The sequence below is a fragment of the Rhineura floridana genome, chromosome 10 (genome assembly GCF_030035675.1).
Source record: "Rhineura floridana isolate rRhiFlo1 chromosome 10, rRhiFlo1.hap2, whole genome shotgun sequence".
Classification (NCBI taxonomy): Eukaryota; Metazoa; Chordata; class Lepidosauria; order Squamata; family Rhineuridae; genus Rhineura; species Rhineura floridana.
In genome coordinates, this window is record NC_084489.1 from 22,924,179 (window position 1) to 22,947,373 (window position 23,195).

Here is a 23,195-nt window from a genome sequence, read left to right on the forward strand (position 1 = left end):
CTATATTGGAGTAGGTGCTCTGCCAAGTATCTAGGTCCCAAACTGTGTTCAGTTTTGTATGTCTATACCACCACCTTGAACTTGGCTCAGTAGCATATAGGCAGCCAGTACAGATTCCTCAGCACATATAATTTATTTATTTATTTATTTATTTTATTTCTATACCGCCCAAAGCCAAAAGGCTCTCTGGGCGGTGTACATAAGAGTAAAACAGCAACATAAAATACAAAAACACATATAATGTGTTACTGGCAGGCTATCTCATTCCAGATTAACCCCCAAGGGTAGTCCCACATACAGAACACTGCAGTAGTCCGTACTTGAGATTACCCATGCATGGCTTACTATGACCAGGTTATCTTTGTCCAGGAACACCCAGAGCTAGTGCAATAACTAAAGGTGGCAAAAGGTGTTCTTTGCTGTGGAGGCCACTTGTGCCTCCAATGACAGTGCTGATCCAGGACACCCTGAGGCTATGTACCCATTCCTTTATAGAGAGTGTGACCCTTTCCAACATGGGCAATTTGCCCAATTCCTAGACCTAGAAACTGACCACCTACAATGCTTCCATCTTATCAGGATTCAGCCTTAGTTTACTGGCCCAGCACTGCATCCAGGCAGTGGTCTAGAACCCGCACAACCTCTCCTGACTCAGATAATGAGATAGAGCTGGGTGTCACCCAGCATGCATACATGTGAGAGGTATAACTTTGAGGGCTTTGCAATGCCTCTAGTTTACAGTCGAGAGGAGGAGGCTTGAATCTGCTTCAATCCAGAGGTGAACTGCTGAAGTGGAACTTCGTCCCCTACTAGGGCAGGAACAGCTGAAAGGCTAGTCCTCATGAAGTGCTCTGCAACTTAAACTCCCGTTATACCTCCTCCAGTTTTCCTTCAAGAGCGCTCTTTACTTTCCAAATGGCATATTCCCTCATGGTATATTGCTTCCTTCAGATAATACAATTAGCTTCTAGAATTCTTTTACTCCTTGTGGCAGGTGGAAGCCCAGTCTTGTCATCTAAGGCAAGAGACTTCCATGAAATTAAGACATGCAATACTTCCAAGAGTTGCCAATCCTTGGGAGCCAATGGACACTTTGGGGATTTTAGTGCTGGGGGCACCCATCACAAAATGGCTGCTGTGGGGGGTGTAACATAACACAAAATGTCTGAGTTGCTTTCTTATTCTCTGAATGAGGATAAGCAATGCTAAAATTTCCAGTTTCTTCATACACATGTTGGCTGGCACAGGCCCCCTCAGAGGCCAAGGCTGCATCCAGCTTTTGAAGCCCCTAGCTATAATATTTTTTTAAAAAATGATAGCATGCAAACAAAATATGGCACCCCCAAAAAGAGTAAATGGTTTGTTTATATTTATTTATTTATTTATTTATTTATTTAGCTTAATTTATATACCGTCCTAAGCCCGAAGGCTCTCTGGGCGGTGTACAAAAAGATAAAAACAAGCATAATATATAAATACAATAAATCAAGAGACAAAACAAACAAACAATAAAGAACCAAACAACATCCAAAATACAGAAATACTGTTAAAATACACTTTAAAATGCCTGGGAGTATAAAAAGGTTTTCACCTGGCGCCGAAAAGATAGTAGCGTCGGCACCAGGCGCACCTCATCGGGGAGACTATTCCACAGTTCGGGGGCCACCACTGAAAAGGCCCTGGTTCTAGTCATCACCCTCCGAGCTTCTCGATGGGATGGTACTCGGAGGAGGGCCTTAGATGTTGAGCGCAGTGTACGGGTAGGTTCATATTGGGAGAGGCGTTCCACCAGGTATTGCGGTCCCACCAGGTATTGCTGATCTGAGAGGACACATTCACCATCAGCAACAATACCTTTAACTCTTTAATGTGACAAAAAGCGATATCAGGTAGCAGAAAAATTATATATTTTACCAGATCTTGGCTTCACTATTGTTGCAAAGGAAATAAAGGAGAGCGAAGAAAAATGAACTACTGGGAAACCAGTGTAACTTACTTCATCAGAAGTAAGCATGGCTGGGTTGGACTTAGTGCAACAGCACTGACGTGCCTATGCATACAAACTTGTCTTCCCTATCAGATCAGTTATTTATTTATTTATTACATTTATAACCCACCTTTCTTCCAAGGAGCTCAAGGTGGCGCATATGGTTCTCCTCCCTCTCCATTTTATCCTCACAACAACCCTGTGAGGTAGGTTAGGTTGAGAGGCTGTGACTGGCCCAAGGACACCCAGCAAGTTTCGTGATGGAGTGGGGATTTGACCCTGGTCTCCCAGGTCCTAGTCCAGCACTCTGACCACTACACCACATGGCACAGGAGAAAGGTGTATGCAATATCTGTGACCATAACTCATATTAAGGGAAATGAGCTGACCTGCTGCAAAGAGGTTCCCCATGAAATGCCTGCCAGTTGGAACCTCTGCATAGAAATTTACTAGCCTGCATCACTGCCAGCTCCAAATGTACCTGATAGGGCTGAGATGAAAACAAATGGTTGTCTTTCTCTGGATGTTTTCAGCAGTGTTGAAGAGCACTACCCTTAGTGATTTTTTTTCATGAGTTGCTCTGAAAACGGACAAAAGTGTTCACCTAGCCAGAATGCTAATATGAGAAGTATTGCCCTAATTTGTAATTGGCTTTACTTGCCCTTAAATTTGGCTTTGTAGTGTTTTGATGTCATAACATGGACTCTGTGATCCCTGGTTGGCTGGAATATCACATATCATTATTACCAAGAAGAAGGAGAATCAGGAAAAAAATGGCACCAAAACAGCTACAGAAAAGAGAAGCAATGGCAGTGAATTGAAATGAAAGGAGGTAAACACTCATTTAATTTTGTTGCTGCCCCCACTGCAGAGTACTACCTAATAAAAAGTTTAAAATTGTTACTCAAATCATGGCAAAGATGTGATTATCAGAATGTCTGGCATTCTCCAGAAGAGAACACAGCAATCATTTGGTTGTGTTTTGAATTTTCCCTTTAACACTTCCAGTATCTTAGAAGTCACCAGGCCATTTGATCACTTGCAGTAAATCGCTGTTGCTTTGCTAAGCTTACGCCTTAGCATTCTGACAGCTTAACTTCTATTGTCTTTATCTAAAAATAATTCTAGCCTGCTTTGAAATTTTGGAAAATGTGCAAATGTAATAATTTAAAAATAGGCTTTGAAATTTCATTTTCTCTTTTGGCAATGTTGGTTGCTATGGTGTTCAAGTAATAGGTTGTGATTTTTAACACTGAATTAATTACTACTTCTCACTCACAGAGAACATCTAATTATACATATTCATGAAAAACAGTGTTTGGTATTCCAGTGGGAGAAAGAAAACTTTTTTTTGGTACTGTGTATAGTGCATTTTGTTTAATGCATGCCTTTCCTTTTACAGATCTTATTCTCCCCAGCCCTCAAAAAGCTGAAATGGTCCAATGCTTTAGAAATTTTGTAGATCTAAAACTTTGTTTACTTGTCCCAGGTGCTTTGCAGGATGATCACACATATATTTGATTTGATGATTGTTATAAGAAACAAAAGATAAACCCCAGATAAATTAGATAAAGAAGCAATTGTGTGAATGGCTTTAAACAGTTAATTGCAGGCATGAGGGCTCCACTGGAGGGAAAAGGTTCCACTCATGCCCATGCCTGTGTGTTCAACTGAACATGTGAATTGGGCCCCTACACAGGTTCTGCTGCAGTCGGGGACAGCTGTGTGCAACAGAAGTGTAGTGGCAAATTCAGAAGTGCGTGGTCCCTTCATGATAGTCATGCCACACACCCTCACAGCCACACACCCTTTTCCCCCTTTGCTCTCCCTGTTGTCTGGTAAGTCCACACTCCACTACAACAGACATCCCTAGGAGCCAGTCAGCATGAAACGGGAGGCTATGTGTTGGCTACTGATAAGAGTTTTTTCAGTGGCTGGCTCACCTCCTTCCATTCTGATTGGCTCCAGACAGCACAAAAGGACAAGAGCTCTTTTCAGTGGCTAACACACTGATTAGCTCATTCATAGGGACCTTGCTCCTTAAAAATTAACAGGTCTATGAACCCCTGTGCCCCCAGATGACTACACCCTTGCTGTGCAATCAACTCAACACATTAACATCATGGGCAGACAAGGACACTAAGATCAGGGATGTCACTAGTTGTCATGATCCTGTTTCCCCTCACACTCATTCAATGAATATGTGAGTGGCTTGTCTGTATAGTATCCTTGTACCATTAAGTCTCTTTACAACCACAAGGGCTTGCAGGATCCACATTTGTTGTCCATCTGTTTGTCTCTACACCACAGAAATATATTTTAAGAGTGTGTTGGGATATGCACAAGTATCAAGGATTTTTCCAAAACAAAGTTAATATGAACAATAGTTTCTGATCAGATGGAAGAAACCACAGGACATGCCCATATTTACCTGCCTCAAAGAGGCATTTTCAGCACTACGTCACCAGCACTTTTCCGAACTTGCCAGTTCTTTTCGATAAAGGCACTATGGAGACCAATGTACTCAGAAGATCATTTTTTGGTGAATCAATCTCAATAGTAAATCTAAAGAAACACTACATATAGATGCTAAAACAACTTTCCATTGTTAGAGCAGAATGCAACATGCTAACTCTCTGTTTCCTTCTTCTCTAAGACCCTGAACATCCAAGTCACAGCTTTACAATAAACATAAACAACTATTATGGATTTAGCTTTCTGCAAAAATCCCATAATTTCCTCTAGCAATAGAGGAGATGCTGAGGCACTCAAAGCTGATGGTCCATAAATAGGCACCAAAGGGTGTTGTCCTTGAAGATATTGCCATTCAGCACCAGAGGGTAAGTGGTAACCACAAAACTAAACATTCTCAGTCTGATCCCATTAATTTATCTAATATATAAATCCCACCATCAACTACTTCTTCCATAGAAAGGACTGTCTCTCTATTTTCAAATTACCCCACAGAGTTAGCTGGGCATGAGCATATGGGCCAAAGTGTAACTGAGAAGACATTATATGCCACACCTCTTGGTACTGTGAATCCCATAAGATGTGGAAGAAACCACAGTGTGATCACTAAGCATTGCTGGGGCCAAAACCAAACAAAGCAGAAAAAACTAGTATGGGTGAAAGAAAGAAAGATGATATTTTTGGCACATGTCTGGATTTATGTAAGAGAGAGATCAGCAGTTTCATGCCCGTTACATCTACTTCTTGAGAGCTGTGTTATTACATCATCTGTCAAAATGTTTGACAGCTTTCCTCTTTGCTGAAAGCCCCCAAAAGTAGATTGAGCCAGATGAAACTTCACAAATTTATTGTACCCAATATTGCAGCAAATGTGAAGAGAAGTCAAGGGGTTTTTTTTGTTAGTAGCCTTTGGGTGCACACTGATGGCATCTCTTCTATCTTCTGTGTTCCAGAGAATACAAATTGTGTTGCATCATTCTGGAGTTATGAGGGAATATATTCGCTGAACTGAATCTATAAGATCCCCAAGGCATGCACCTGTTTGGTTTTAAGTTTGTTTCACTTGTTTGGCCACCACTGAGGATCTGTGCTAGTTTGAGCCAGTTTGCAACTGAGAGTTGTAGCCAATTAAGTTCTACTCAGAGTAGACCCACTGAAATCAACGGGCCTGTTAGCCATGCTCATTAATGTCAATGGGTCTACTTTGTGTAAGATTAGCATTGGCTACAACCCTGAACTTTGATATTATTCTGGACTAGTGATGTCAACTTGGGATCCTAGCTGCACCAAAGATAGGTCTCATACAGATATCCTGAAGAAAGAGTGGTCCCATTGCAGATTTTAGTTACATTGCAGATCAGGAAATGTTATGCAACCATAAATCAGCTATTAAGTCAGGGGTAGTCAACACAGTGCCCTCCAGATGTTATTGGACTACAACTCCATCACATCTGATGTTGAGAGTTGGAGTCTAAAAATATCTGGAGGGCACATGTTAGTGATGCCTGCATTAAGCCATTGTTGCAATGACCTCTGCGCTGAAGCCGGAAAACTCATCACCAGCAGCAAGGTAGAAGTTATTGGGGACAACTCTAATGCCCCAAATCAGAAAACCCTGAAACCTTATACTATAGCAGGGTCTGTGGTTGGCATGCTTGAGGAATTTCTTCCCTGTGCATTCTGATATGAACTAACCTCATGGACTAATTTGTGGATCAGAATACAGTTATCCTTCAGATTTCACATTTCTCTCATTTTTGCTAAGCAGTTTTCAGTTCAACTGCATAAAAATGCTTTTAAAATGCTTATTTTTAGATAAAATAGATTGCATTTCATACTGCTATAGGAGTTTGTTGTCCTTGCCCAGCAGAGCCGACCCAAGATATTTTGCTGCTTGAGGTAAAGCAGAAAATGGCACTCTCTCCCTCGAATTCCAGGTGCATAGTGCCCAAGGCCAGGGAAGTTGTTTTGGCACCTGAAACAGAGAATCCAGCATGCTCCTCTCCTCCTCCCTGTCACTAAAGCTGCAGCAACAGTGAAAAAACTAACAATATGCTGCCCTTTCATGACACCCACAATTAGCTGCTTGAAGCTGCTGCCTCCGTCTGCCTAAGTATATGACTGGCACTTTCAGCAAATGGGTGGTAGACTTTCCCAGAAGTGGCTCGCCCAGTGGGGCAAAGCTGCAATGCTAGCTTTGTGGCAGGTGTGGCACTGTGCTTACTGAAACGGCAAGGCAGCAGGGAGGTTGGTGCGGGTGCGATGGCAGGAGTGCCAGATTGGCTCTGCTGTGGTATCTGCGCCAACCTCTCTGCTGCCTCTCTCCTCCTCCTCCCGATAAGCACAGCAACACACTTGCTAAGTAGCTAGCGTTGCATCTCTGCCAAGCAGGTGGGCCACTAGGCTACGGGATCTACTCTTTCCTCTCAGATAATTGGCAGGAGAGGAGGTGAGATAGGTAGAGGCCTATTCTTATCAGAGAACTGGTTGTTTGCCCAGTTAGGATGTCTAAAAACTATATGTACAACATTCTTGTCCCTTTTTTGCACAGCTTCCTTGAAGCCCCTCCAATGCATCTGGATAGCAAAAGAAAAATTGTTTTTTGATTAATATCAGTGATGCTAGACATATTTAATCTCACTCGAATGTATTCAACAGTATGGAAGGCAGCTGCTTTGAAGCTAGTCATTAGTTTTCAAAATGCTTTCAGGAAGAAAAAGTATTTAATTATGCAAAAAGCCTGTGTTGTATTTAATATTTAAACTAATAAGTGGTTATGCAGCTCAGACTATCAAAAGCATGATTTTATTACACATTAATGCAATTAAAATTGCGTCAGATTTTGCTAAATTATTGTCATTTCAGTTTAAATGGGAATATTAATTCTGAGCTAATCTATTGTTTGTGCAAGTATTAAAACTCTTTGGGGAAGAGTGTTGTTTGGAGATTATATATATAATTTTAATCTTCTGTGGTTCAAGGAAAGTTACAACATAAAAATCCCCCTAATCATAATAAACTCTGGAAGTATGAAGCAATATATAGATTATTAAAACCTGAACAAACTGAAACACTGACAAAACATTCCAGTTGAAATCACTCACCCCAGCTCACTGTGCCCTCTGCTGAAAAACAAAAACCCTATAATGGCCTTTTGCTTTTTGTGCAATTGCATCTTGCTTTTTTAGATCTAAAGGGGAAAGGAAGCTATTATTTTCAACAATGAAAATACATTCTTTCTGATAAATTTGGAAACTCCATTGCGTTGGGGTGTTGGTAGCATTTGGATTATGTAATGATATTTTATAGTAAATTCATATTAAGGTGCAGTTCACAAACATAAATAACTAATTGCATGATGAGTATTACTCATTTATGTGGCATTATTCAATCCCTTGCAGTGGGATTCAAATTTGATTCAAATCGGTGTCTTCTTCATACAAATCCAAGTTTATAGAGATCATGCACACATCGTAGCTGCTCAGTGCATGCATTGCAGAGCTGCGACCCTCCCCCATGACATCCTTCATAACTCAGAGTAGCCTGTTTCATGTATCATGATACCAGCATCTTGTGAACCTTTCCTCTCTTACCTCTACAAGTTGCAACCGATGTGGAGCAGGGACATGGACATGATATGCAACATGACATTTTGACACAGGGGTAATACTGCGGGATCCAGAGTGGAGGCAGAGAACTAAATGCATGGATGCCAGTTTTGGCAAGAGTTCAGTGTTTGGTGTACACATGGGTATATGATTGTAGCTCAGCTGGCTCCACACACACCCCATCTGCATGCAGTCAATTGAAGGTTGGAACAGAGCATATGCATGTACAAATATACTGTATCTGTGTACTTTTTCAGGGCATGGACAAAGCTCAATGCACATAGGTTCTGGTCAGACCTTTAGCTGAACATGCATAGATCAAGAGTAGGGATAGTACACGGGCTCATCCTCCCCCTGCTACGAATGCTTAAACATTTGACTCAAAAATATTTTATTCCATCCTGTTTTAATATATTCCATTGATCCCTAACTACTTGATTTAATTAAATGAGGTCTGATATATCTTAACTTCTTTCACTTTGAAAACTCTCAAGATAGAATAGGGCTTCCAGATTCTGTGTATGTCCCAATGCACCTTTTCCACTTCCCCTGATTTTACTCCACCATGTGTTCCTCACTACTGAAAAGTTAAAACACAGCATCGTTCATCCAGGATCAACACACCCTGTTCTGTCACCCCTTTGCATTTGCCTTTGCAGAGGGAGATGTTATTTTATGATGAAATCAGATAAGCATTGTTTGACACCAGCTGTGCTAATCAATGTGGCTTTTATTCAGATCTGCATTACATTAAGACCCTTCATAGCAGGTAATACCTTAACAACCCCAGCTATTGGAAGGATGGGAAGGAGAGGGGGCTCAGGTGAGCCAGTCCAGCCTCCCTTCCTAGGCCTTCACAGAGTCTACCATTGATGCCTTCTGTCTCTGTGCCTCCATATCTGTGCTGTGTCTTTATAGCTAGCAAGTAGTGAGTAAGTCAGCTGACCAACACGCCAGCCACAGCTGGTGCTAGGTCAGCTGACCTCCCTCTGTACAACTTCAAAGGAGCACTCTTACTTCAAAGTAGAAACATAATTATTAGATGAATCACACTCTCACATCAAAGGCTCTATGACTCATCTCCTCTAGTCTTGTGGCAAGTGACCTAATAGAGAAAGGATGTGTGACCTCCCATGAGAGAGGTCACAACTTTAGAGTCTGAAGCTAAGTAATACACAGCTCTACAGCTGTGTACTTTCAGACTCCCAAAAGGGGCTACAAATGGGGCACTAAAGGGATAGATAGATGTATTCACAAACAATGCAGTGTCCTTTCCCTATACAGTCCCTTGCTTCTCCTCCTCCTCGGATCACTACATATCACATCGATATACTTTAAGAGCCTTCAGCAACCTGGTACCCTGATGTTTTGGATTACACAGCTGTGTTGGCTCAGTCTGATGGGAACTGTATTCCAAAATAGCTGGAGGACACCAGGTTGGGAAAGGCTGCTTTAAGAGATGTCCTTGGTGCTGCAGGGAGAGTGCAGTGGTACTTTGCAGTTGTTTGTGCTCTTTGGAACATGAAGCCAATGTCTCTCTGTCTGATGCTTGGAATTCTCCCCAGACTACACCCTTCACTGGTCCTGCTTCACACCCTCTTTGAGTGTCTTTGCCTGGCTGGAATGTGTCCTTGTACTCTGATAATGCCCCTTGCTCCTCTGGATAGAGGGTGTGTGCGTGTGAACCTAGCTTATTGTACAAAGGTAGACTTTGTATTTGTTGCCCCTCCTACGTTAGCCCCTAGCCCTCCCCACCACTGGTATGTGGCCCTTGTAATCTTGCTCAGAAGGCAATGTGGCCCTCTGGCTGAAAAAGATTCCTTTCCCCAATATACAGATATAAAAGTAATGAGATCTTTTCCATATGAGAGAGAGAGATATCCTGGGTAATGCAGGTGATGGATTTCTTGTTTTGTGGCCCATTGTTCTTGCATTTCTGTTCTTCACTTATCTGATAAGACTTTTTGGAGGTGTTTTTTTTTTAAACACAACTATATTTTGGGGGGGGACAAAACTGCCCTATATATCATCTCATTGCTGTATACCATCTCATAGCAAACTGCTCTACACCATCTCATTGATTCTGAGGTCATGCAGTGGGTAGTCAATATGCTCAACAAAAAGATGGAATAAATATTTAATTGCCTGTTTATTAAAGAGTAATGTGGGCTGAGGGTTTAGAAAGGTTAAACTCTTCTTCTCTGGAGATTTAGTTTCCTAATTCCCTCCCTCTCCCCCTCTCCCCCAGTAGTTCTCTTGTGAAATCATTGATTTGCATGATGTTCTTTTTAAGGTGGATCTCTATAAAAGCCATGCAGTGCAAAAGCAGAAAATATTCGCTTTGGTGCTAATTTGTAGCATCACATTTTCATGGTTGCTTGGCCCCTAGAGAGAGAGAATGGACACAGTAACTGCTTGATCCACATAATTTACAGCAAAAAGAGACTCTCACACCTCACTTTATACATGTCTCCTCCATGGAAATTAGCCATCTGCTTAGAAAAGCATCACACATAAATCAGACCATAGATGCAGGTGCTAAAAGCAATCAACATCTTTCTGCTCCAGTTGAAGAACACTGAATTCTCACACTTCATCACATCTTCTAGTAGTGAACTCAGGTGGTAAGTGTGATAGCTAGGCAGCAAAAATTGGGCAAGTGAGAAATAAGAGGTTTGTATCTGCATGCTTGGGGAAACCCCATATTTTTAAAATGTTTGCACACAAAAAATGAGAGAGAGAGAGAGAGAGAGAGAATACCCCAATGAATAGCCCAATGAGGTACAGACTGAGAAAGTATGGAAAATCAGAAGATCTTCTTACAGAAGCCACTTTCAGACTCCCCCATATCTACTTACCTGCCTTCCTGCTTCCCAGCACAACTGACCTACCTGGTCAGTACTCTGCTTGTCTCCAGTCTATCATTCCTGATATAACTAATCTTATAACATCACTTAAAAATATGCCCCATTCACCTGATGCCAAGATTAATATGATCTGGTGTGGATTTTAAGATACAATACAGAATATGGAACTTCAGCTGCCCCGGATATAGTTCTGTACTAATCTTGCTCAGAAGAACACATAGGTGGAGGTAAGCATACCTGCACTTGTGGTATCTCTGGCAGATTATTACCATTTTCTCTCTGGCATCTACTCTTTCCTATTGCAGGAATGAACATGATGGTTGCATTGATCTGTGTTTTGTGTCTCTTTATTCTTAGCCTCACCGTTTATATCATGTAGTCCCCCACCCACTCCAGAAGGGTCCTGGTAAGGGTGGCATTGCAGCCGGCCAGAGGTGAGGCAGGATAGTGTGCTGACACATACTGCAGTAATGCTGGCTGGAGGGCAGGGCTTGTTGGGCTTAGGAATTGATGGATCTATCAATTTCGGTTTCTCTACAACTACATACACACCATACATTTGAAGCACATTACTTCCCCCAAAGAACCATGGGAATGGTATGCATTTTAAAGGTACTGGAAATTGTATCTCTGGGACAGGTAAACTACAGTTTCCAGGATTCTTTATGGGGAATAATGTGCTTAAATGTATGGTGGGTATGCGGACAAAGGCTGCAATCCAGTACGTCTATTCAGAAGTAAGCTTTATTGGGATCAATGGGACTTATTCCCAGATAAGTATGTATTGGATTGCAGCCTTAGTTTCTTCTTTTTGCAGTCTTAAGTTAAGTTCTGCACAGCAGTCTGCAATTTTTAAAGTCCTCATGGAAATTTGTGAGCATTTTAATGCACATTTCTCATAATATACACATTTTTGTACAGTAGGGCCCCGCTTTACAGCGCTTCGCTAATACAGCCGTCTCAATTAGATGCAATTAGACTAAAGCCCTACTCATACGGCGCTTGTTCCGCTTTTACGGCGGATTTCAGGCGTTGCACGCCATTCTGTTTAACAAGTTCCGCTTTTCAGCGGTTTTCGCTTTTCAGCAGGGGTCTGGAACGTAACCTGCTGTATGAGTGGGGCCCTGCTGTATGTTATTTTCACTAATATATGCATTTGTATGTACACTTTTCTCTAATACACTGTGCTTCAGCCTTGGGTCCCCAGATGTTGTTGTGCTACAACTCCCATCAACCCCAACCAGCTTAGCCAATGGCCAAGGATGGTGAGAGTTGTAGTCCAACAACATCTGGGGACCCAAGGCTGAAGAACAGTGCTCTAATACATGCATTTTTGCACACACTAGATGGTTGGAGAACTGTCGCATCATTCAGAGAAGTGGAAATTTCAAAGGATAGCTGTGTTTTGGTTCATGTACTGTTTCAGGAAATGTTAATTAGGAAGGTCTGCATTAAAATGGAGTCCATAGCAAATTTCTCTCCCATCTCTTATTGGGCTATGTAAGCCTGCTGCAGCCCTGGCCAAGCCTCTTGGTTTCACACAGTGATCAGCCACCTGCCCTCAGGTGCAGGATTAGCCAGCCATGTTTAGGCCAGGAAGGAAATGGTTGCCCTGTCATCTGTTTGGCTTGTGGGCTTGCCTTGCCTATTCTGCACTGCAGACTTGAAGGGTATTGATGATTAGTGCTGAGTAGGTTCTGCCTTAACTAGGGATGGGTTGGTCACAATTTCAGTACTGTGTGGCGACAGAGTAAGGCAGGTAGGAAAATAATAGAGGTGAGTACTCTGAGGCCACCAATTTTTAATAATGTTAACTATATATTATTAAGAGAGCCAGTGTGCTGTAGTGGTTAGAGTGTTGGACAACGACCTGAGAGACCAGGGTTCGAATCCCCACACAGCCATGAAGCTCACTGGGTGGCCTTGGGCCAGTCACTGCCTCGCAGCCTCAGAGGAAGGCAATGGTGAACCCCCTCTGAATACCGCTTACCATGAAAACCCTATTCATAGGGTTGCCGTAAGTCGGGCTCAACTTGAAGGCAGTCCATTTCCATTTTTTTCCATATATTATTAAAATGTAACTTTAAAGTTGACAATGAGGACATTGAACTTGTCAAGGATTATCAATACTTTGGCACAGTCATTAACCAAAATGGAGGCAATAGTCAAGAAATCAGAAGAAGGCTAGGACTGGGGAGGGCAGCTGTGAGAGAACTAGAAAAGGTCCTCAAATGCAAAGATGTATCACTGAACACTAAAGACAGGATCATTCAGACCACGGTATTCCCAATCTCTATGTATGGATGTGAAAGTTGGACAGTAAAAAAGCAGATAAGAGAAAAATCAACTCATTTGAAATGTGGTGTTGGAGGAGAGCCTTGCGCATACCATGGACTGCGAAAAAGACAAATAATTGGGTGTTAGAACAAATTAAAGCAGAACTGTCACTAGAAGCTAAAATGATGAAACTAATGTTATCATACTTTGGACACATATCTTTGGAGAAGACATGATTCACTAGAAAAGACAATAATGCTGGGAAAAACAGATGGAAGTAGAAAAAGAGGAAGGCCAAACAAGAGTTGGATTGGTTCCATAAAAGAAGCCACAGACCTGAACTTACAAGAACAGGGTGGTTCATGACAGATGCTCTGGAGGTCACTGATTCATAGGGTCGCCATAAGTCATAATCAACTCGAAGGCACATAACAACAACAAATTAAAATCCCAAATGAAGATAGGAACTTCATTTTGTAAACTGTCACATCCACTCCACACCATACATTTAAAGCACTATTACACCACTTTTAACAGTCATGGAGAATTCTGGGAACTGTAGACTGAGGGATTGAAGGTAGAGCCTGAAACTGATTTATTTTCTCTCTTTTTTAGTTTTGCCTTTTTAGTCCCCTTTTAGTATCACTCCCCTAGATTTCTTAACTGTATTTTATACATTTTCTATCTATTTTAATGTGATTTTTGTGTGTTTTATTGTGTATGATTTTATTGTGAGCTGCCCTGAGTGCCCTATTGTAGAGTAGAAGGCTGGAATAGGTGCTGGGACTTGTAGGCCTGTGAAGTCAGCACCCTTGACAAACTATAGTTCCCAGGATTCTTCATGAATGTCAGAATGGTGTAATAGTGCATTAAATATATGGTGTGGATGTGACCCTAGCATGCAGATCACCAGCATGTGGTTGCTGAGGAACAAAGGGACTGAAAAAAGCTTTCTTTAACTTCTGGTTAAGGGGGTGGAACTGGCATGTTAGCTCTACACAAAGATCAAATTCCATTAGTCTGAGTGGTTGAAAATTTAGTGCCTATTAAAGACCTACAGCAGCTTTCAGAATACCCACTGCTTCTTTAGCACACTTGTTCATCAGACTAAAAGGACATCATCAAAAGTCTCTAGATTTTTTTTTTTAAAAAAGCCTGGACAGCTAACCTGCTTAGGCACTCAAGCAATGTGACATCCTTTGGGTTGTCAGGTGGATGACATCTCTGGCTGAGCTTGAACTGTACACAGAATGATTGGCTGGGTGTAAAAGGCAAGGAATGGACTTTAAATGAATGGCAATTTGACAGTAGGCTTTTGTGACTTCTCAACTAGGAAATGCAAAAGGAATTTTTAAACACCTTTATGTGTGCTTCGGCTATTGGCAGCTTCTGCCTTTTGACAGCAGCATCAACTGGGTCAACACATCCTGTTGACCTTTCAAACTATTCACCTTTGAGGGCGGGGCTGGCTGAGGACAATTCTGTACATTCCATGTATAGAAGCCAGTTGAACTGGCAGTTGAATCTTCTTTCAACACCAGTAATGAGACAGTGTCCTCCACCTGTCCCAAGGCAGCAAGCCAGATTAGGAGGCCCAGGATTGACCATGTGGCAACAGGAAGCAGACCTTTAGGGTTGTGGCACCTACCCTTTGGAATTCCCTCCCTTTAAATATTAGACAGTCGTCATCTATCTTATCTTTTCGGTACCTATTGAAAACCTTCCTCTTTCAACAAGCCTTTTAAATAGAGACGGTATCCCAGTCGGCGTCTGTGCTAGAATGGCTTTTTAAGATGTTTTAAAAGTTGTTTTAAGGTGTTTTGTTTTAAGATGTTTTTAAAAATGTTTTATTTGAATATATTTTAAAATCTTTTGTTTTTAAGATGTTTTAAGGTGTTTTTGTTTGCTGCCCTGGACTCCTTCTGGGATGAAGGGCGGGATATAAATAAAATAAATAAACAAAGAAACATAGGGGGATGGTTGGGGCTGGGGACCCAAGGTTGAAGAATAATGCAGTAAGAGCCTTATGTTCAATACCGTATACTTGCAAACCTATACCAGATCCCCTTATGAGGGACATAACTGCAGAATATTACTGGATACATGGAGAAAACATTCTTTGTGTATAATAAGGCTGTGGATATATGTCTAGGCCAGGGTTGGGGAACCTGTAGTCCTCCAGATGTTGTTGGACCACACTTTCCATCATCCCTAACCATTCAGCTGGGGCTGATGGAACTGTGTACTCCAACAACATATTGAGAGCTGGACTGCCTTCAAGTCGATCCTGATTTATAGCTACCCTATGAATAGGGTTTTCATGGTAAACGGTATTCAGAGAGGGTTTATCATTGCCTCCCTCTGAGGCTAGTCCTCCCCAGCTGGCTAGGGCCTGCTCAGCTTGCCACAGCTGCACAAACCAGCCCCTTCCTTGTCTGCAACTGCCAGCTGGGGGGCAACCGGGCTCCTCGGGACTATGCAGCTTGCCCACAGCTGCACAGGTGTCAGGGCACATAACCCCCTCACTGTGGGGGTGATTTTTAGCTGGCCCTTGACACCCAGGAGACACTTGCAGGGATTTGAACTCACAGACTCTGGACTCCCAGCCAGGCTCTCCTCCCCACTGTGCTATACCAGCTTCTACCTCACCCCTGTGGTATGCATTGAACTTGCGAAGCCATCTTAGCATGCCAGCAGGACAGGTGAGAACATACCTTCCCATCCATCTCATCCAGTGTGAATGTGAATGCATAGCCATGTGCTGTTTGGTATGTACTTTTATTCCTGCCTTGCTCTATTCACAATACTTTTTTGTATGTAAACACCACTTGATTGAGGCTAGTATCATTAATAGACATTTTCTTATTATTCTGACAATAAAACCTTAGTCTGAAGAATAGCCTCTGGTCCATGGATGTAGTGGCTGCCTCTCGGTTTATTTCTAAATGTGAAGACATTTTGAGCTTTTTGTATAGTCAAATGGAAACACCCTAGGAAGCTCACAGTAGAATGATTTCTTCCGAGAGCATTAAATGAGGCTAAATCAATTTCCTCTCTACAGGGAAAATGTATTGTTCTGGTTGGGTCCCAGTGGGGGGTGGGGAGGAGAGAAATTATTTATATATCACTTTCTTCTCATGACAGAGCCACATGGGGAAACGTTCTGACTGCAACATTCAATAAAAAGATTTTACTTTAAAAACAAATAATAACAATCACTTGGAAAGGATTTAACAGTTTTGGAAGTCTCTGATGTTCTGGAGACTGCCGCATTTTTAAGGTCCAAGTTTGACACAGCAAAAGTCAGGTACGGCAAGGTACGGCAGGGGCCTAGAGCCACCCTCCTGACCACAGAGTCACTGCCACTTACCCTGGCCATGGGGGTGGGATGGAGTGGTGCAGGGTTGCGGCAAGGTCAGGGCTGTGCATGCGCACTGTCAGGAGTGGCAGATGAACTCATGTAGGTCCAATCTCATCACTCTCTCCTGCTCTGTCCCCACATTGTCCAGCCCTGGTAAGCAGCAGCAATGCTGCTGTTGGTAGGGTGATTCTGCTCCTGGCAAAAGTTAAAACATGATGTGCAGATCCCAGAGCGTAGTTGTATGAATAGGAAAAGTATAGAAGAGGGAGAAGCAAATGAAACTGCCCAACCCGCCCCTCTTTGCCTTGCTCTCTCACTGTTCCTTGTTATAGCTTGGAGCACTTTTTCCCCAGCCCCACTCCATCAGAAGTGAGATAAGCTGGAGAGGAAATGGCTTGAGTCTGAGCCTCAGCAGTATTGTACCTCCACTAAGGAGTGTAGCGGGATTAAGAATGGATGGCCCCACCAGTTTTCTTAGGTCTGCCTGAGCTATTTTCATCTTTTTATTGCACTGATGCTTAGCCATTCATCCCTGAATATTTCCTGTATTCATATGTGAGGCATTACCTTTCAAGTGCCAGAAATATCTTCAAGTGACTTGGGAAAGGGGGAAGTGACTGAATGTACCACATGTCTGAGTCTGAATATTAAGTAGAGAAGCTTACTGAATAAATATGAACCATAATTTATGACAGCATTAACAGGGAGTGTGAACACAAGGACAAGTGGCATGCCATTAGAAAAGATTCTTGTCACCTACATTGAGCTTTGCCACAATCATCTTATGCATCCCAACCAACACTAACTGAAGAAATTAAGAGGAGTCCTGCTGGATCAGACCAAGGACCCATCTAATCCAGCAGTCTGTTTCCAACACTGGGCAGTCAGATGTTTCTGGGGACCCCACACTGGACATGGTTCTCCTTGATCTCTCGGTGGCTTTTGATACCATCGACCATGGTATCCTTCTGGGGCAACTCACGGATTTAGGAGTTGGAGGCACTGCTTCGCAGTGGATGTGCTCCTATCTTGGGAATCGTCTCCAGAAGGTGATGCTTGGGGAACATTACTCGAGTCCCTGGGTACTCCAATATGGAGTCCCGCAGGGTTCAGTTCTGTCCCCCATGCTCTTTAATATCTATATGAAGCCGCTGGGTGAGGTCATCAGGAGTTTTGGAGTGCGTTTCCAGCAATATGCTGATGATACGCAGCTCTATTTCTCCTTTTCATCTTCTTCTAGTGAGGCTGTCAATGTACTGAACCGCTGCCTGGCCGCGATAATGGACTGGATGAGAGCTAATAAACTGAAACTCAATCCTGACAAGACTGAGATGCTGTTGGTGGGGGGGGGGGCTCTCTGTCCAGATGGTTGATGTCAGACCTGCCCTAGATGGTGTTACAGGAGCAGGTCCGTAGTTTGGGGGTCTTATTAGATCCGCACCTGTCACTTGAGGCCCAGGTAGCCTCGGTGGCACGGAATGCATTCTACCAGCTTTGGCTGGTAGCCCAACTACGGCCCTATCTGGACAGGGAGAACCTCGCCTCAGTTATTCACGCTCTGGTAACCTCTAGATTGGACTACTGTAATGCACTCTCCGTAGGGTTACCTTTGAAGACGATTCGGAAACTTCAGCTAGTGCAGAATGCTGTGGCCAGAGTTCTTACTGGGACGAAGAAATTTGACCACATAACACCTATTCTGGCCCAACTGCACTGGCTACCAATATGTTTCTGGGCCAGATTCAAAGTGTTGGTGCTTACCTATAAAGCCCTTAACGGCATCGGACCGCAATATCTGATGGAACGCCTCTCTCGCTATGTACCTACCCGTTCACTGCGCTCGACGTCTAAGGCCCTTCTCCGGGTCCCAACTCATAGGGAGGCCCGGAGAACAGTAACTAGATCTAGGGCCTTTTCAGTGGTGGCCCCCGAATTATGGAATGCCCTCCCAGATGAGATACGCCTGGCGCCTTCTTTATTATCTTTTCGGCGCCAGGTAAAAACCTACCTGTTTGCCCAGGCATTTTAAGCTTAATTTTCAATTTTAATTTTAAATTTAATTGTAATTGTAATTTTTATTTTATTTTTATTCTAATTTTGTTCTTAAATATGTTTTATAATTGTATAGTGTAATCCACACTTGTTCGTATTTTAAATTGTGGTTTTATCTTGTTGTGCAATCATGCTTAAGATAGGTGAAACTGACCATGGGGAGGAGGAAGGTGGAGGAGGGAGGAGGGAAAGGAGGGGATTGGTAGGGGATGGGGATGGGGATGGAGAGGGAGGGGCAAAGGAAGGGGGGGAGGGAAGGGGCAAGAGGGAGGGGACAGGAGGGAGGAGAAGGGAGGGTGGGTTTGATTGTTTGCATACTTTTTGAGTTCAATGGGATTTATTTCTGTGCAATCATGTTTGAAAATGGAAATGGACTGCCTTCAAGTCGATCCCAACTTATGGCGGCCCTATGAATAGGGTTTTCATGGTAAATAGTATTCAGAGGTGGATTACTATTTCCTTCCTCTGAGGCTGAGAGGCAGTGACTGGCCCAAGGTCACCCAGTGAGCTTCATGGCTGGGTGGGGATTCAAACCCTGGTCTCCCAGGTCATAGTCCAACACTGACCCAGGGGAGAGGCAGGGAGGGGAGGAGATTGGGTGGGTGGGCACTGGGCAGAAGAGAAGCCCCTTTCCTTTCCAAAAGGAAAACATTGTGAACAGTATCATTGCTTTTCAGGGGTTCCCCCATCTTTTTATTCTACAGCAGGCACATGTAGCCTCCCACCCAAATTTAAACCAAAGCTGTCCCTTGCCACCTTCACACCAGGCCTTTATTTCACTTTGGACAGTCATGGCTTCTCCCAAAGAATCCTGGGAAGTGTAGTTAGTGAAGGGTGCGGAGAGTTGCTAGGAGACTCCCTGTTCCCCTCACAGAGCTTCAATCAGAGTGGCTGACTGTTAAACCAGTCTGGCCACTTGAGCTCTCTCAGTGGAATAGGAGTCTCCTCTCAGCACCCTTCACAATCTACACTTCCCAGGATTCTTCAGGGGAAGCCATGACTGTCTCAGGTGAAATCAAAATCTGGTGTAGGTGTGGCCCCCTGATTAGGCAAGCCCAGCAGCTGTGAGTCTGACTTTTAGAACACTGACAGTTGGTTCTTACTGAGCATGCCCAACACTATCATTCAGTTCAATGCAAAATTTCTTAAGTTAATTAAAAATCAGTCAGGCATTTTTAAAATGTTTAAACTACAGAAGATGAAGGTCAGAGTATGGGGCAAGGTCAGTAATAGGATTACAGGTCCTCTGTGAACATGGCCGATTTTTAATGAATTTCAACAGATTATGAGAACTCTGACAGAAAAAAATCCAAAAGGGCTCTGGGGTTTTTTTCTGTCTTTTTAGACTTTGAACTCTCCATTCTCTCTGACTGTTTTGTGTATTGCCATGAAAATTTAGAGGGTTGTTAAGCAAGCGTTTCTGAGTTCAGGACTATAGGTTTTGTAAGGTTTTGTTTTGAAATGAGGTTATGGGAAGCATCAGAATGGCATGGGGGTATTTTCAATTTAACATTGCAGAATGTGAAAAATCCACACTGGCTATAGTATACAGCCACTCTTGTGGCTGTATAATTATTGTTGTTTGCTTTTGCTGGAAGGGAGAGAAGAGAGATGCTTGAGGAATTTTCTGCCTCCAGTGTCAAAATAACTTGGCTGGCTTTAGGTATTATGCACTTTTGAGTACTTTGAGGAGAGGCATGACATTAGCTGCTCCACTTCAGGCAACAAAAGGTCTTGGGCCAATCCCAAAAGTGATTGTCCCTTTTAGGTGCCTCCCTTGGGGTTGCCACGAGAGCAAGGGTGCCACCTCCTTTCCTCCAAACAATTTGCAGAAGTCTTAAAAGCCCCCAATGATCAGAGGAAGAAGCATGGTGTTCCCTCACTTAAACTCTGCAAAAAGTTAAACATGGAAGCACAGCAGTGTTCAGAAGCACTTGCTAGCACAAGAATCCTCAAACACAGTCCTGAATCTAGTAGTGGGAAATGTGAGGGAAATCTAGCATGTCCTTCTTACAATCAGTCAGGAAGTGAAGTAGCTGACAGATGGTATAGTGAAATAAAAAATTACAACTTTCAGAGCCCAGGGTTTCCCTCTGGGACAAGACATGTCACAGTTATGGTTTGGAAGAACACAAAAAAGATGGGAGTTGGAAAGACAGCAGCCGGCAATGGTTCCACATTTGTGGTGGCCAGATATGAGCCTGCTGGCAATATCATAAACCCTGGTAAAAATGAACAAAATGTTCATTGTGACTAAGGAAATAATTCTGTCAGGAGTCAGGGAGAAAGGTTTAAGCAACTAACAAGAAGGAAAACTGAGCACTGGATTAGAATGGACAGACTTGTTTACATTTGGAAATAATGTTTAAAACCTACTACAAAGAGAGTAACTTCAAACATGAAAAGCAGTTAGAGATAGAAGAATATGTCAGTTCCAGTTCTTTCCATTTCTCATTTTTCCAATCTTAAATTCACTTCTTTACATTTATGCATCAATTTACCATTTTTTTAAAAAAACAACCTCATGAAAAGTCTTCATTTTAGTGCAAATTTCTCCTAATAAGCACATTTTTGTATGTAGCTTTGACAAATATACGCATCTTGGTACCAAATTTCTCCTAATATAATGCATTTTGTCTGTTATTTTCGGTAATATATGCACACTTTTACTTAATATATGCATTTTTGTAAACATTGGTTGGAGAACTGCATCACAAAATTCAGATAAGTGCAGATTTAGAAGGATAGGTGCTCCTATTGTTCAGAAGTGCAAATCTCATAGATTTGGCTTTAATGTGAGCTGAATCTCATTTCTCACCCGTTGCTAGAGGCAAGCGTACCCATCAAAACACACTTTTGTATAGAACAAGTCCTGAAGGAGGGAGGAACTGCAGGAAGCCCAAAATGTAGAATCTGCAAAAATTAAGAATTTATATAATAGTTTATAGAACGTTAAAACTGTGTAGGATTCCTTTTGAAAATAAAATTTGTGTTGTTTATTTATTTCTTTATTTTAAAGGTTAATTTTAAAAGGCCCTGTAGCCACATCCTAACAGGAGCTCTCGGGACAGTTCACAACGTGAAAGGAAGAAGGAAAGAAAGAATACACTAGGGATCTACAGAATTGAAATTTGGAAAATATATATTCCTGCCACTCCACGTATTCATTGGTTTATGGGTGAGGCATGTGAGGTCAGCATATAAACACACAGTAATGTTTGTGTATTTGTATATAATTTATTAGCAGCTAACGTATTTTGTATGCAAGAATCCCAGGATTAGTACTAGTATTTGAAAAAGATGCTATCTGGGTTCTCCTGGAAACTCTGTCTACTAGGTGGATACAATATAAATGTTATCTTTATACTGGCCATATACAGCATCCATCTCTCTCAGTCGTCCACCCCAACCTGTTCTACCCTGAAATGTTTTGCCCTGCAGAGTCTATAGGGATTCTGTTTGGTCACATCCGGGCATTAACATTTCAAAGCCTGTGGTTTTATCTCTTTTTTGTTTGAGGAACCCAGGTAAGATGTTGTGATAACCTGAACCGCCTCTCCCCCTTCATCTCCCCCAGTTAAAAAAAGTAAAAACTGTTCATGAGCAGTTTATTTAACAATTACAACACTTTTAAAGAAAGACTGATTTCAGATATTTGACACTGAAGGATTGTAGGTTGCAAGATGCATTGTGAGGCTAGACCCACATGTTCCTTCCACTTTCAGAGCTGGGGTGTGGCTGGTGGAAGGGGGGAACATCCAGCACCTGAGGAAGGAAGCTATTATATTTCATAGTACCCCAGGGGGATGCTTGTGAACAGGGCCAGCCCCAGGTATGCTGGGGCCCTTGGATACCAGCCTGCCCTGAGCCCCTCCACGATTCGCGGAACTTAAGCATCTGCGGACCGCAAGACAGGAGCTTCCGCGCCGCCCGCTATCCCCACGCTTCACCTACCTTTCCGTTGTTTTTTGCGGCACTCACAGGTTTGCCATCAATCAAGATGGTGGCCGAGGTTTCTGTAAGGAGCTGAAGCCTCTGCTGCCATCTTTGTTGATGGCAGCAACGTGCGTGTGTAGCACGCTTGTGTGCCATCAGCCAAGATGGCGGCAGAGGCTTCAGTCCCTTAAGGAAACCTCGGCCGCCATCTTTATTGATGGCAAATCTGCACCCCGCAAAAAACAATGGAAAGGTAGGTAAAGTGGGGGAATAGCGGGGGGATGGCGGTCTGTGGATGTTTCCGTGCACTGTGGAAGGAGAGCTGAGGGCCCCCTGTAGCTCCAGGGGCCGTCGAGCCAGTGCCCCACCTGACCGCCCTTTAGAACCGGCCCTGCTTGTGAAACCCTGGTAAAAAATGCTGCTCTGAGTGTAGGATTTTTTTATAATTTTCTGAGCAGTGCAAAAGACATAGTTGATTTCACACCACTATAGCAGCAGCCCTAATAAAGCTGGGCCCACACTCTATTGCTTACTTAGTGTTATCGTATATCCAGCTCTACCAGTGTGCTGTATGTATCTGATGTCCTTTCTGATCTATGGACTGCTTTTCACTAACTGTCATCTCTGAGCATAAG

General features: G+C 42.8%; 2 protein-coding genes across 4 annotated transcripts in view; both read left to right on the forward strand.

The window, feature by feature from the left end:
- Positions 1-23,195, forward strand: part of CPNE4 (copine 4) — a 294,798-nt gene that overhangs the window by 99,421 nt on the left and 172,182 nt on the right. The gene's annotated exons all lie outside the window — the stretch shown is intronic.
- LOC133365486 (Golgi-associated plant pathogenesis-related protein 1-like) lies at positions 15,188-20,881 on the forward strand. Its single transcript, XM_061587443.1, has 2 exons — positions 15,188-15,226; positions 20,393-20,881. The coding sequence occupies exons 1-2, from the start codon at positions 15,188-15,190 to the stop codon at positions 20,879-20,881; spliced, it is 528 nt and encodes a 175-aa protein (XP_061443427.1).

Excerpts from the sequence above, each read along its gene's own strand:
- LOC133365486 (XM_061587443.1), top strand. The coding sequence starts at position 15,188 with ATGGTTGGGGCTGGGGACCCAAGGTTGAAGAATAATGCA. Across the intron at positions 15,227-20,392 it reads CAAGGTTGAAGAATAATGCA|GTGCCTCCCTTGGGGTTGCC; the intron begins GTAAGAGCCTTA and ends TGTCCCTTTTAG.